Genomic DNA, 15,840 nt, shown 5'->3' on the forward strand with positions numbered 1-15,840 from the left:
CATGATAACGCATACCATATGCTCTTAAGTGCATTATAATCCTCGCGGTTATATGCTATCTTTGGTATCGCTTTATCAAAACATGTCGAGTAAGGTGTCATACGAATTGGAATACTAACCCCTCGCCAATTCTGGCGACGGGGTTAGCATTCCACTCTTCTAGAGGGACACGACATGTATGTATCTGTGAACCCCGGTTAAAGTTAACTCGAGCCTCAGCATCACAAAATGGATGCTGCCACCACAGACACAAGTCTGACCCCCTGCAGCTGGGAGTCCTTCCAGCGAGGGGAGCTTGGACAAAGGGTTTCCTGTCAGGGGCGGTGCTAGCACCATCCCAGACAGGGTTTTTGTATCCTGGGTAGACAGGGCTTTATAGGAAGGTGACTGCAAGTGGCACCCCGGTGCTCACTATGCATCTGCCGGCTAGAACCAGTTCCAGGGGCACACCAGCCCCTGAGCTGGGGAAAGTCCGGCATGGGAGAGGGGTGTAACCACCCCCCTTCCTGGTCCCACCCATGGGCAGGACCTAGTCGCGTGCCAGCCCATTTTCCTAGTATAAAGATAGGAGCGGGCCCCTTTCCAAATTAGATCTTTGAATCCTTAAACTACTTTCTACGAAAGGAACTCTCGACTTCTTCTCAAGATTTCTCCCTTGTGGCTAAGGAGTAGTCACACTGCACCCGCAGGCACCATCCAAGAACACTGCGGTTTGCTGCACGTCCTTCCTCCGGAATCCGACCGACCAGCACGACAAGACCCGGCTTCCCTGGCACCTCTGACCTCTACCTACCTCTACAGCTAAGCTGAGAACCGTAGGTGCGACGAGACCTCGAGGGACCGGCCATCATCAGAACTGCACGACTTCTATCCAGCACGACCGCCGAGGGATCCTCGAGTGAGTGCTTTGGGGTCCGAGAAGCCCCAACCCTGAGCAGCTCCAGCAGCGAAGTTCAGCCCTCCAGCATCCATCAGATCTGCGTGGGGCCCTTCTGCTTTTTGGCTGCTCACCGCGTTGTCTGGCTACTAGCCCGCTGGCTTGTGGCCTTCCCGACGACGACCGACGACAACAACACTGCTGGTCTGGTTGCTCCAGACTGGCCCTTGCTCCCTTTCAAAAGAGGAGCACCCCGGACCCTCCTGGTCCACTCCAGACGCCATTTTGAGTCCACCGCGTGGGCTTGAATTTGCCAAGACTTGTTGCCCCAATCCTGGGTCCAGCGGGAGAATCTTGAAGAAGAAATCTTGAAGTCCTTTTGTAGAAAGTCGTGTCTTGATTCCAAAGATGATCTAATTTGGAAGGGTCCCCGCTCCTGCCTTTATCCTAAAGAAAGGGGTGGGTACGCAACTAGGTCCTGCCCTAGGGGTGGGACCAGGAAGGGGGGTGGTTACACCCCTCTCCCATGCCGGACTTTCCCCAGGCCAGGGGCTGGTGTGCCCCTGGAACTGGTTCTAGCCGGCAGATGCGTAGTGAGCACCGGGGTGCCACTCAGCAGTCACCTTCCTGTAAAGCCCTGCCTACCCAAGATACACAAAACCTTGTCTGGGGTGGTGCTAGCACCGCCCCGGACAGGAAACCCTTTGTCCAAGCTCTCCTCGCTGGAAGGACTCCCAGCAGCAGGGGGTCAGACTCGTGTCTGTGGTGGCAGCATCCATTTTGTGGAGCTGAGGCTTCGTTTAACTTTAACCGGGGTTCACAGTTACATACATGTCGTGTCCCTCTAGAAGGGTGGAATGCTAACCCCGTCGCCAGAATTGGCGAGGGGTTAGTATTCCAATTCGTATGACACCTTACTCGACATGTTTTGATAAAGCAATACCAAAGATAGCATTTAACCGCGAGGATTATAATGCACTTAAGAGTATATGGTAAGCGTTATCATGGAACAGCTATTAGGACTTGGTTCTGCAAGCTGCAAACTGGCTCAGCTCATGCCAGAGCACCATTTCACACGATTCCAAGCACTCTGCCTTCAGGATTGTCAAGGCCTGCCATAGGAGTGACTGATAGGAATCTGTGTGTCCATTTTTTAGGGTTAGATACACCACCTTGCCCCAGCTGTCGTGCAGCCAGTTGTGTCAGATTTAGATGGCCATCCAGGGGTGGCATAATACATGCTTCAGCCCCTGGTAGGCCCTGGGTACACCTATGCCCTGAGTTTACAGGGTCTGATAAGGTGGCCCAGTTCCAATTGGATAATGCACCTAAGGTACACATGTCAATTTAGTGAGAGAACAGCTAGGCTGTGGGTCTGATTGGCAGGCCCACAGCCAGAGAAAGTCGTAAACCAGTGAAACAAAAGCAAAAAATCTGGGTGATCATAGGATTGCAGACCCTACTCTCCTACACCTGGTTCATCAACGAGGGTTTCCGACGACACTTGAACCCTATGCAGCCGCAGCCCCTGGGCTAGGTAAACCGAGTACCATGGTGCTCCAGCGTAGAACAACTCTCTAAGTGCCTAGATCCACTTTCGTTTTTGACCTACCTAGTCGGGTTCGCCCGAGAACACTAACTTTTGCTTTTACTAGCCTCCATAGACTTTGTCCCGCATCCCGCGTGAGAGTGCACACTCTGCACCCGAGTCCCCTAGGCCGCCTGCTAGTAAGAAATGCGTTACTTACCTGTAACTGCAGTTATCCAGTATTAGTGTCTTTCATAGATTCACATGCCTGAATCATTCCCCGTCGTCGAGACGGGAGCCTCCGGTATATAAAAAAGTAATGTCCCAAGACATACATAAAAAGGAATAGGCCTAAGGGTCTCACCTTAGCGTCCTATCTAGGTCCTTATGGAGGAAGGACCAAACAGAGTAGGCCCAAGGGTCCCACCTTGGTAGCCTGTGTCCTTTTGTAAAAAGGACCAAAGTAAAGAGAAACAACCAATCAGCTACTACCTCCTTCTAGAACCTTTCTGTCAGGAGCCTCAGTCTCTCAGATTTTCGTACGCACCAAGCTAGTTAGGCGTAAACTTGTTAGAGAGATAGGTGAGTCCTTCTAGGGGAAGCGGGAGGGTGCATGTGAATCTATGAAAGACACTAATACTGGAGAACTGCAGTTACAGGTAAGTAACGCATTTCTTATCCAGTATTTGGGTGTCTTTCATAGATTCACATGCCTGAATCAGAGTAGCAAGCAATACAATATGCACATTCTGTGATGGTACAGCATATATAAGTCTGAAGATAATACATATCTGCGACTGTAAATCAACACACACATGTAGTATCTAGGAATAAAGAGATGTGCATACCATTAAAGGATGGCGGGAAGCAAGAAGGCTCACCTCACTGGAATAGATGGCGAAGCACTGCTCTGCCCACTGCTGCATCTTTCGTCAGCTCAGTATCCAAGCAGTAGTGCCTGGTGAAGGTATGCGGGGACTTCCAGGTCACCGCTCTACAGATGTCCAGGAGTGGCACTCCAGCAAACAGTGCCGCAGACGTGGACATGGCTCTCGTGGAATGGGCTTTGACCCGCGAGTCCAAAGGCCGCCCAGCCTTGTCATGGCAGAAAGTTATCGCTGAAGAGATCCACCTTGATATACTTTGTTTCGTCAGGGGCATGCCCTTCCTTGGTCTGCTAAATGCAACAAAGAGTTGGGATGATTTTCTGAATTGTCTTGTTCTGAAGAGATGTCTCAAATTCTACATCGACAGATCTAATGAATGCAGGGTTCTTTCAGCCGAAGTAGTTGGGTTTGGAAAGAACGATTTTAGAACCACTGGCTCATTAAGGTGGAAGTCCGAGGGGACTTTGGGTATGAATCGTGGGTTAGTGCGCAGGATGACTCTGTCCTCTCTGAATTGTAAAAAAAGGGTCTTGGATGGAGAGAGCTTGCAATTCACCAACCCTTCTGGCAGAGGTGAGAGCCAGGAGGAGGGCCGTCTTCCATGAAAGGAATTTGATATCCGCTTTTTGGATAGGTTCGAAGGGCAGTTGGTGAAGGACCACGTTGAGGTGCCATGACGGAGGGATAGGTCTTGGCCTTGGAAAGGACCTGAATAGGCCTTTCAGGAATTGTTTGATAAGCCAGTCCGCCCACAGGGAAGGACCCTTAGAAGTTCCTGTGAACCTGGATATTGCTGCTAGGTGAACTTTGATGGACGCATGTGCAAGGTCTGACTGCGCCAGGTGTAGCAGGTATGGTAGCAGTTGCTGTGGAGTGACATGGAAAGGGTGTAGGCCTTCTGCCGCACACCAGACACAGAAGCGCTTCCATTTAAGAGAATAGGTCTTTGTAGTGCTGTCAGCTCTAGCGAGGACCTCTCTACACTCCTGCGGAATGTTCAGGTGGCTGAATTCGCGGTATTCAGGAGCCAGGCTGATAACTTCAGAGGGCCCAGGTTCGGGTGGAGAACCTTTCCCTGGGACATTGTGAGCAGGGCCGGATGACTGTGTAGGCGAAGAGGTGGTTGGATAGACAGGCGATGAAGTTCCGTGTACCAATGCTGCCTCGGCCAGGATGGGGCGATTAGGATCAGGGTGCAGGGCTCCGACTTCATCTTCCTGAGGACCCTGGGTATCAGTGGAAATGGCGGAAAGGCGTAAGCAAACACGTTCCGCCAAGCTATGGAAAATGCATTCCCTAGGGTTCCTGGTTGGGGAAGCCTGCTTGCGAAGCTTGGGCATTTGGCGTTCTCCCTGGTGGCAAAGAGGTCTATCTGCGGGGTTCCCCACTCCGCAAAGATGTAGCTCAGCGCCTCCATATCCAGCTCCCACTCGTGGGATAGAGACTGTTCCCTGCTCAGGGCTTCCGCCAGGACGTTGTCTTTGCCCGTGACGTATTCGGCTTTGAGTGTTATTCCATGCTCTAGAAGCCAATTCCAGACTCTGTGATTCTTGAGAGAGTGAAAGCGAACGCGTCCCTCCCTGTTTGTTCAGGTAGTGCATCGTCGTGGTGGTCGGTCCGGACGAGCACTGGGGAGTTTCGGATGCGTGGTAGGAAAGATTGGAGAGCTAGAAAGACTGCCGATAGCTCCAGAATGTTGATATGGAATTTGGATTCCTGCGGCGTCCATTTGCCGTTGATCTGGAGTTCTTGCAGGACCGCTCCCCAGCCCTCTAGGGATGCGTCCGTTGTGTCTACATGTGGTTCCGCCGGAAGCAGGAACGGCAGTCCCTGCGACAGGTGTTTGGGCGACCTCCACCATTGTAGATGGTTGACCATAGTTCGTGTGACTCGTATGCGGTCTTCGAATGATCCCGCAGCTTGTATCCACTGTCTTGTCAGTCCTTCCTGGAGGGGTCGCATTTTGAGACGGCAGTGTGGAATGAGCAGAATGCATGAAGACATCATGCCGAGGAGAGACTTGAAGGTACGGACAGTGAGAGTCTGTTTGGATGCCACTAACGTGGCTAAGGAGATGAGTTTTGTTTTTCTCTCCTGCGAGAGGAAGGCTCTCGCGCGTACCGTGTCCAGGGTCGCTCCAAGGAAAGTGATGACTTTACTTGGTTTCAATGATGACTTCTCTCTGTTGAGAGTCAGGCCTAGTTGGCGGAAAAGATGCAGACAGGCGCTGGAAGACGCGGCTGTTGCAGACGGTGCCTTTACCAGCCAGTCGTCCAGGTATGGGAAAACCTGGTGTCCCTGTTGACGAAGGAAGGCTGCCACAGGAGAGAGGCATTTTGTGAATATCCGTGGGGCAGATTTGAGGCCAAACGGGAGAACACGGAATTGGTAGTGGGCTCCTGCTACTGCGAACCTGAGGTACTTCCTGTGTCCCTTGAGGATAGGGATGTGATAGTAGGCGTCCTGCAGATCTAGTGACGTCATGTAGTCGCCTTCTTCCAGGAGTCCCAGGATCTCTTGTAGTGTGACCATACGGAACGACTGTTTCTTTAGGAACACATTGAGCACTCTCAGGTCGAGGATCGGTCTCCATTTCTTGCCTTTTTTGTGAATTAGGAAGAAGTGGGAGTAGAATCCTTCCCCCTTTTGGGCGTGTGGAACTTTCTCGATTGCGCCCTTTTGAAGCATGGAAGTTATTTCCTGAAGAAGCAGCCGTAGGTGTCTGTGGGGCCGCTTGGCTGGTGGTGTTGTTGTTGGGGGGTTTGAAAGAAATTCCAGCAAGTGGCCGAATTGGATAAGTTGTAAAACCCACTGGTCCGTCGTTATTTGTCGCCAGTTCTGCAGGAAGAAGGAGAGTTTTCCTCCAAGTCTTAAAGAATGCGATGGTGGAAGGGCTGGCCAATGGGAAGAGTCATTGGCGATTGCCAGCAGGTCTCTTTTGGTTTTTACCCCTGTAGGTCGATTTGTTGTAGGAAGTTTGACGTCCCGTCTGGTGTTGACGCTGTTGGAACTGCGTCTTGCCCTGGGAGTACGGGTAGGAGGACCTATTTTGGTAGGAACCTTTGTACGTAGATTGTCCTCTCCCTCTGTTGCCACGAAAGGACTGATTTTTTAATTGTAGAGTTCCCAGAGCTCTGGCCGTATCGGTGTCCTTTTTGATTGTGGTGAGGGCTTCCTTGATCTTTTCGCCAAAAAGATGTTCGCCATCATAAGGAATATCAATTATTTTAGTTTGAACTTCCTGGCGGAAGGAGGTGGCCTTAAGCCAACCCTGGCGTCTTAGAACAGCGGCGCCCGCCATCTGTCTGAAGCCAGTCATGGCTACGTCAATGGCACAGTCAATCAATTCAGAAGCCGATGTTTGGCCCTCAAGGAGTAGTGAGTGTGCCTCCTCTTTCAAATCCTCTGGCAGGCTAGCGAGGTAGGGCGCGATGTCCGCCCAGAGCTGACGGTTGTAGCAGCCCAGGAGTGCAATCGAATTTGCGATCTTCACCGTTGTTGCAGACGTGGTGGAAAAGCGTTTTCCTATTGTATCTAGCTTCCTGCCTTCCTTATCGGGTGGCGTTGATAAGGGAGACGCAGGGTTGCGCGAATTCGTCTGCGCTGCTTGAGTAACCATGTAGTCTGCCTTGGGGTGACCCGTTAGGCATGCTGGTGCCGAAGATGTAGCTTTATATTTTTTATGAAGCCTGGGCACTATTACCTGCAGAGAAGCTGGCGTCTGCATTAGTTGTTTGCCCTGTTTCAATAGGTAGTCAATAATCGAGATCGATCTTGTCGTCTTTTTCGTAGGTTCCTTAAAATCATAGAGGAAACATTCAGTCTCCTGTGTTTCCATGGACATATGGAACCTTTTGGCTGCCCTCTCAATGAGATTATGGATGCCACCAATGTCCGCGGGTGGAGACTCCGAAGACTGTGGCTCTGGAGAGGCCGGAGAGTGAGTGACGTAGTCCTGGTCTGCACCAGGGTCTGATTCATCATCGCGGACTCCCCCCCCCCCCCCTTCATGGTCTCTCTCATCGTCGGACGAGATGGTGTCTTGTGCTGGATCCTGATTTCTAGGAAGTACCAGCGGAGGGGGCTTATGCCGAGGTACAGGAGCAGGTACCTGTGGAGCTGGAGGTGCAACAGGAGTGTTTTTTTCTGGAAACCGCTCTTTATAGTCTTTGATGAGGAATTGTAGGTCCGAAACAATGGATGCTGGCAGGCACACCATTGGTGTCACTTGTGTGTGTACCTGAGTATGGACAGTTTGATCCACATTCTTCTACTTCTTGTTCCTCATCTGTACTCTGGCACTTAAGCACCAGTTCCGAAGGGCTAGTGGCCTGAGTAAACTGTTCCTCATCCAGTTCCTGGTCTTGTAAGAAGCAGGATGGTGTGAGTTGTTGCACCTTACTAGGTGATGTCATGTCCGGTGTGATTGGCTTTTTAGTAATTTTGATTGTGACATGAGACGTCTGGGCATCCATAGCATGTGAGAGCAGTTCAGACTCTTTCCAGGTACTAGTTGTCGCCGACGCATGTGTCGGCGGTGCCATTAAAGAGCTTTCCGTCGTCGGCGGAATTCTACTCTTCGCCGATGGGATGTCCGTTGACGATGCCCTCGTCGACGTTGTTCTCGTCGACAACTTGTCTGTCGTCAACGGTTTCGTCGCCGTCGACGGGGTACTCCTCGTCAACGAGGGAGGCTTCGTCGACGTTGTGGCTTTAGTCGACGTTGTGGCTTTAGTCGATGTCTTCGGCGTCGACCGCGTCGTCGACGACGACGTAGTCCTAGTCGTCGAGGGAACTGTAGATGGCACAGGTCTACTCGTTGACGATGAAGGTGTTCTCGTCGACGAGGAAGACGCCGACGCCGTCGTCGACACTGTTGTCGTCGACGTAGAAACGGTTTTAATCGCTGAGGAGGCCATCGACGTTGTTGTCGTCGTCTGAATCAGCGGCTGCTTCCTGGGGACAGGAAGGTCCTTGTCAGACACAGGTGGCTTGCCCTCTGTAGACTTTCTGGTCTTCTCAGGAGGGGTGTCTGAGGGGCCAGGGGAGGAAACCCTAGGCCTCTTCAAGGAGAACTGCGAGGCGCCAGACATGCTCTCACCTTCTGAAACCAGGTCGCTCTCAGGTTTGTTCTTAAGCCTGTTCAGCCATATCAGAAGACGTCCTTCCCAGTCCTTCTGGGTTTTATGGGAGAATGTCCTACATATTCTGCAGTCCTTGGCCTGGTGTTGGGGGTAGAGGCAGTATAAACAGGTCTCATGTTTATCTTCCACGTGCAGCCTCTTTTTGCCACATGAGGTACAGGCTCGAAATACTCCTTTTTTCTGGCTATCAGCCATGGCAAAGAAGTTGTGAAAATATCAAGATTTGATGAAAATAATAAGTTTCCTGAGGAGAACTCAGGTGGAGACTCCCTAGCACAACGTGCAGTAGAAAATCTGAGAGACTGAGGCTCCTGACAGGAAGGTTCTAGAAGGAGGTAGTAGCTGATTGGTTGTTTCTCTTTACTTTGGTCCTTTTTACAAAAGGACACAGATAGGCTACCAAGGTGGGACCCTTGGGCCTACTCTGTTTGGTCCTTCCTGCATAAGGACCTAGATAGGACGCTAAGGTGAGACCCTTAGGCCTATTCCTTTTTTATGTATGTCTTAGGACATTACTTTTTTATATACCGGAGGCTCCCGTCTCGACGACGGGGAATGATTCAGGCATGTGAATCTATGAAAGACACCCAAATAATGGATAATCTGAAGGTTCAGTAGTCCAGTCCTAGCGATTCCAAACCCTATGAGATTAGTACTTACCTGCTAGTAATTTCGCATTCCACTTTTGTAGTATATGGTTTTCCGTGCCCCTCGGGCATTTGTGTAAATTGTGCAACTTGAAGTATTTTCATAAGAGTTTTGTTGTGTGCTTAGTACCCTGTCCTCATAAAGAGTACAGGGCTGTTGTGATCTAAATAAATACACTGTTTATTTTCATAACACTTGTGTGGTGTCCTTTCACTTGGTGTTCAAGGGGTATATGTAATGGTGTAACAGCTGGTTTAACACGCCCTCTAGAGTTTAGCCCGAAGACTGCTCTTGTCAATGCTACTAGGATAGCTGGTTTAACGGTTGACTTACAACCAATCATCAATAAGGGTTGTTTGGACTGATACATAGTGATCACTAGAATAGTGAGCACTGCATATCAGGCCAACTTCTCACACATATGATCTACAGCTCGTATGCCTCGAACAGTAGGTTTCTGTTGCATAAACCCCCCACATTTTGCCAGACTACTTATGCACTTTCACTTGAAGTGCCCTGGTCTTGTTCCCAGGGCGTGTGTTCTTTATCTTAATCTAACCCAATTGGCATTTCTGGTACCACAGGTACCCAGGGCACTGTGACCAGGGAAGACCTCTAAGGACTGCAGCACTTATTGTGCCACCCTTCGAGGCCCTGTACCTCTGAAAAAACACTGCCTTTGCAGGTTCCGTGTTTTGGTGCAGAGTTGACATGGCACACACCTCTATGTGCCATGCCTACAACCCACTGCCCTTGCATGGATCACTCGTCTCTCTAGCTAGATGCACTATACCAGTAGTGAGGGTGCAGACCCGTGAGCCCTGTATCCCTACAGTGTCTAAGTTCATTATTAGACATGCTGCCATTAAGAGTATACGGTGCTGGGAATTTGTCATTACAAACTCCACAGCACCATATTGGCTACAGAGAGGAGAGGTTTGGTTTCAAACTTCTCAGTACATTAAAACCACACTGCCAATGTGGGTTTTCTTGAAAAATGCACAAAGAGGGCACCTTAGAGATGCCCCTGAAAACCAACTTACCACTAGCGTCCAGGTTGCGTGGCTACTTTCATCTTCCACCACCAGACATGTTTCTGGACCCCTGGGTCAAGAGCCTGCTGCTCTCTGGAGCCTGAAACAATGCACATCCTGGGACGAGGTGCCAAGCCTCCTCCACCAGGAGGGGCAGGGTTCATGAAGGGGAAGCTCCAAAGGCTTGTCACCTTTGTGAGCTTCCCCAGGCTACTTGCTGCATTAAGCAACTTGTCCCCAATGGTTCTGATCCTCACTTTGGGCAGAAGAACCAGCGGGAAAAACAAGTGAGGAAGAGAGGTGTGCCCACCTCTGCCAACAGTGAGGAAGAGAGGTGTGCCCACCTCTGCCAACTCTACCCCTCAGGTGGGGTAGGCAAGTTGAAGTACAACTCTTAGTCCCCGCCATCTTGCAGATTTGGGGGGGATGGTCCCGGCCTTTTATCTACCTATAACACCCCTAGATCTAGTATTTAGGGGCACCCCTGAACATTGCTTCCTCAGACAAGTACCGAAAAGCCGTGCAGTAGCTAAGAGGATAACGCCCACTGACTTGTACCCAGCCCTACCTGCCTGTCTCCCTCTCGAACTTGATTCTGCGAAAACCCGGTGTGTCCTGCAACCTCAAAAAACTGCCTCAAGAACTAAGACTGTCTCTCGTGAACACCGGATTTGTTCATTTGCAACCTCTGGCTCCGGACACAACGAATCCACTCCACTCTGCACCCCCGCCCACAGCCCGAGCGCGCAAACACAACGAGGAGGTCACCCCTGCAAGGGATGGGAGTTGGGCACGGGAAGCTTGGAAACACTATATTTGCAGTTATATTTATAGACTACAAAGCTTAACTTTACTGTAAATAAGCAGTGAAACAAAGTAAGCTGTACTATGTGTTACGATATAAGTCGTTGAAGACTGTAAAGAGAACAATGTTTTTATTATGAGAAAATAAAGAAATATTTCAAAAAGTCAAATGTTAAACTAAAATTTATTGCAAGGAAATTGAGGAAAACAAAAGTAAATGAATAACTTTAAAAATGTAAAACATAAAATGTTAACTTACGCAACGCCATGTGGTGCATCAGCTTGCACATAGACTTCAAACGTAACCTTGTCATCGTCTATGAAACCTTTTTCCGGATCAGTAACTTCCTGTTAAAGGAAACCGATTAAGTCAATACATTTCATACTAATCACCACTACAAAAACGAAAATAAAGTAATTTGCATTTAGGCCTCCAAAACGTATATAGTTCTAAGGCAACTTTATTGCAGATCAGCAAACGGTCCATACAACAATATGCTCCCCGAACATATCAATGAAGCAACAGAGAAGCAGCATCAACGACCTGGGTAAATGCCATTCCATCCTCAACTCAGGTGTTAAGTCACTTTTCTGTGTCTAGTACTCCCACTGGAATCAGTACCTATGCACATAGTAAGGAAAACAAATGCATTACCAGTACAAAGGGTAAGATGTAGCCTTTGACTAGTATAGTTATGCAAAGTTCCTTATTATCAAAGCCTGAAGCCATGCTTCAGTGTACTGAGCACAAATTATTCACAGGGAGTATTGCAATAGTAGCACAATAAGACCTTTTTTCCCCAGTATCATATGATGTCCTACCTCAGATAAGGGAAAAGATTTACATAGGGCAAAATTAATGAACTTAAAACTAAGTGCCTTAAACAAGCGGTCACTGCAGAGTCCTTCACAGTTATTATACAAATGCAATCATAGGACTAGTATTTAAGAGTCAAAACACTGACTAGTGCCTCATTCCACGCATAGACTATGGAATCGTCGCTCTCTGCGGACTCCCCCGATCAACAACTGCACCCCTAAGAGCCTCCTTGAACGCTGCAGCGAGACTTATCACTGGATCAAAAATAATCCACATATAACCCCTGACTTAAAATCCCTGAAGCCAGGATACAGTTGAAAATTGTTTGTATGACTCACATGGCTGTACACCACAAGTCACCCAACTACCTCACTCAAAAGCTGACTATATCAGGGGGCTCGAGATCCACCAGAAGCACAAAAAATCTCCTCCTGAAACCGCGAAGATCCCGGAAGGAAAAACGTATAAACGCTCCTTCTTGGAAATGGCACCCAGGATCTGGAACGCTCGCCCTTCTGAAACAAGGGTTATCTCCTCCACTGCTTTTTTTTAAGAAAGTAAAAGCCATCCTTATGGCTAAATTCACTTGAACTCTTTTTTTTGATATATCGAACACACTGCACCGACTTTGTATTATTTGCTTATCTGATTGTCTAACTGTACTCCTGTTTTATATGATTGCTATCCTAGTTTGCTACTCACTTACTGCCTATTTTGTACCCAAAAGTTTGTTTAACCACTCCCTTGTATCCCTTACCCCTCGTTTCTGTAAAGTGCTCTGATATCTGCAAAGATCTTGTTCGCGCTATATTAAACTTTGAAAATAAATAAAAATTAGAAGCTACATTTAATATACTTTTTATTTTGTACTTTTAAACTAAGAAATGCGTACTTAGCTGTAACAGTTATCCAGTATTAGTATCTTTCATAGAAACACATGCCTGAATCATTCCCCGTCCCATCCCGATGACGGGAAAAGATTCAGGCATGTAAATCTATGAAAGAAACCCTAACACTGGATGAATTCCAGTTAAACCTAAACATTAAAATACATTTTTGCAGCATAAAACCCAGTTTTGTTGACAGTTTACAATATGAAAAGACAAAAAATAGTTTCACCCCTGTTCCCTCAATCGGTGTTTAAAATCTGGAGAGGCCCATGTGCTATTCGTTGGGACCACCGGATCTATGAATATCTGTGTGCACATTTTCTAAATCGGAAGGTGCACAATCTATGTTGGACCTTTAGCTAGCAGTTACAGCTAAGATAAGAAAGCGTTTAAACTAGAGTACAGCTCTGCAAAGATTCGAAAAGATCATACATCAGGAAAGTGAGAACCAAATTAAGGCCAACTGAGGCATGATGAATGGGGCAAGTGGAGACATATGTACAAGCCCTTTATGAATGCGGTTTACAATAAGGGATTTAAATGAAGAGGGGTGGTCTGGCAGCCTCCAGTAGGCATTCAAGGCTGAAAGGCGCCTCTTAAGAGTTCCCAAAGCAGATCCCCGCTGGGCAAGAGTCAAAATAAAGAGGCTTGACAAGGAAGCAGAAAGATGATCAACAGACCTTTCTATACAATATTGTAAGATTGTCTGCCATTGGCACGTGTACACTGTCTTAGTAGAGGGATGCCTGGCTGCCGAACTTATCACCACAGACTTTGGGAGGAAAGTTGAATGCTGTTAACTTCTGCCACTAAATATAAATGCAAGAAGGCATGGAGTTGACTGAGTCAAGAGGAGGACCCTCCCCTGCTGCAGAGTTAGAAGATACTCACAAAGGGGTAGACTGATCGGAAGATGTATGCTCAGTTGGAGAAGCACAGGATACCAGACTCTTCAAGCCCAGTCCAGAGCCACAATAATTACTTTGGCACGGTCGTTCTTACATCTTAAAGCACTCGGGACACGAGTGGTATTGGCGAAACAGGTAAGTTTTCAGTAAGGCATTATCTGGTAGAGACTATCTAGCTGCAGATTCCTTACCTTTGAAATTACCAGGAGTCGGGCTGTATCCTGAAACTTTTGCTTAACCTCTTCGCCGCTAATGACAAGGGTGACTCGTCATGGACTTTCCATTGATTTCAATGGCAATTACAGCAAAAGAGTAATTGTACCTTAGCACTAAAGGGGTTAAGAATTCCCTTTGAGCACGCTCTTAGGTGGCTCCATGCGACGTCATCGGCAGCATCGGTTATGCATTGCGATGCCTATATAAGCGCCACCCAGGCAAGCGTACGTCAGTACTTTTCGTTTTTCCACACCAGAAGCGCTGAGCCACGAACTAACAGACAGTCATGTACAAATATAGGGCCCTGAATAGGGGAGCAACCCTAGCTCCACAACAGTCTGCACAGCGGGGAGGCATAGGTAGGGCTGTAAGTGATCTGCAGCTAGATAGAGTATCAGATAATGCATTACCAAAGGTAAGTAACTTGTTCACCTGATAAAGACTTCTAACTGCAGATTCCTTACCATTGAATCAGATGCCAGAGCCATACCATCCCGGCAGTGGGTCGCGGAATACCTTAAACTAGGAATTTCAGCAGGACTGAAGGGGCAAAAAGCTAGTCTCTGCAGACTTCATTGTCTAGGCAGTAATATTTGGCAAATGTGTGCAATGATGTCCACATTGCTGCCTGGATTCTAGGACTGGGACACCCCAAGCCAAGGACTTTCACCTGGTAGAATGGGTTCTTAATCTCTCAGGCGGCTGCTTCTTTGTCAGGGCATACAGAGAACGACCCAGCGAGAGATGGTCCTTTTCTGCACTGCCCTTTCCTTCTTTGCTTCCATGTACCTCACAAAGAGTTAGTCAAAGCACTGGATACCAGACTCTCCTCACCAAGTCCAAAGCCACAAAAATGACATGGGCCCGTCGCCCCTGATCTTCAGAACCCTGTGCAGGAGTGGTATGGGTGTAAAGGTTGTAAGAAAGTGGCTCTGTATATACTGCACCAAAGTAAAGTTAATTTTGTTAGCAGCAGGTCGGTCTTCTGGTTTCAAAATAAGGATCTAAGGAAGATTCAGGGTGCCCCTAAATACTACATTTTGGGGCACTACAGGTAGGGCAAGGGCAGGGAACAATGGGCCCCTGTCCTGGGGTGAGTACACCCCCTCTCCGGTGGAAAGTGGGCAGGAGCCTATCTCTGATTGGGCAGGGATCCCCTATCCTAAAGATGGCGGGAGCCCGGAGTTATGCTTCACCTCACCTCTCCCACCTGAGGGGTGGGGTTGGCAGAGGCTGGCACAACCCCTTACCTCACTTAGGGTTTCCGGTTTGTCTTCCCGCCAGAGTGGGTCAGAATCGGTGGGGGCCAGTTGCTGAGTACAGTAATTGGCCTGGAGAAGCTAACAAAAGGCAGTATGCCTTTGAAGCTTCCCCAACCATCCTGGGGGAGGAGGCTTGGCACTTCGTCCCAGGATGTGCATAGTTTCAGATTCTCTCTCACCAAGCCAACCCCCCCCCCCCCCCCCCCCGAGAACATTACGCTCTCGATCCAGATACATATCTGGTAGTGGCAGCCTCGGTAGCCAAGCAGTCAGGACAATGGGAGTTGGTTAGGTTTCAGGGGGCATCTTTAAGAAGCCCTCTGTAGTGCTTTTTACATTAAATCCCACACTGGCATCAGTGTGGGTTTAATGTGCTGAGAAGTTTGATACCAAACTTCACTCTTTAGTGTAGCCATTATGGGGCTGTGGAGTTCGTAATGACAACCTCCCAGCACCATATACTCTAAATGGCATCACTGCACTTAATGCCCAGGAATGGCCTTGGGTACTGTAGGGGCACAGGGCTCAGGCACCTGTGCCCACGCCACTGGCATAGTGCACCCAGCTAGAGGGGTGACAGGTATGCCTGGGTAGTGTGTGTGGGCATGGCACAGGGATGTGTGCCATGTCGACTGTTTAGTTCTGCACCAAAACGTGGTGTGGTGTGGTGTGTGTGTGTGTGTCTAGGGTACCATTTACCAGGGGCTTACCTGTGGCCAGGGATGCCAATTGGCTTTAAGTTTCAATACCATTTTAGGGAAGAACACAGGCCCTGGGTACCTGATTGACAGGAGCCCAGGGCACACTCAGTCAAAGTACATC

General features: G+C 48.8%; 2 protein-coding genes across 3 annotated transcripts in view; both read right to left on the reverse strand.

The window, feature by feature from the left end:
- USP7 (ubiquitin specific peptidase 7) overlaps window positions 1–15,840 on the reverse strand; it is a 1,528,604-nt gene that overhangs the window by 1,161,994 nt on the left and 350,770 nt on the right. For both annotated transcript variants that reach the window (XM_086941365.1, XM_086941366.1), the window contains exon 5: window positions 11,182–11,270. In XM_086941365.1, coding sequence (XP_086797491.1) covers window positions 11,182–11,270 — 89 coding nt within the window. The remainder of the gene's footprint in view (window positions 1–11,181; window positions 11,271–15,840) is intronic.
- Window positions 5,554–8,631, reverse strand: LOC147685478 (uncharacterized). The gene has a single exon (XM_086942288.1). The coding sequence runs from the start codon at window positions 8,629–8,631 to the stop codon at window positions 7,453–7,455; it is 1,179 nt and encodes a 392-aa protein (XP_086798414.1). The 3' UTR covers window positions 5,554–7,452.

Source organism: Lissotriton vulgaris, chromosome 10 (genome assembly GCF_964263255.1).
Source record: "Lissotriton vulgaris chromosome 10, aLisVul1.2, whole genome shotgun sequence".
NCBI classification, from domain to species: Eukaryota; Metazoa; Chordata; class Amphibia; order Caudata; family Salamandridae; genus Lissotriton; species Lissotriton vulgaris.

What these genes read in the sequence shown, in the direction of transcription:
- LOC147685478 (XM_086942288.1), bottom strand. Translation starts at nt 8,631, where the DNA reads ATGGCTGATAGCCAGAAAAAAGGAGTATTTCGAGCCTGTACCTCATGT.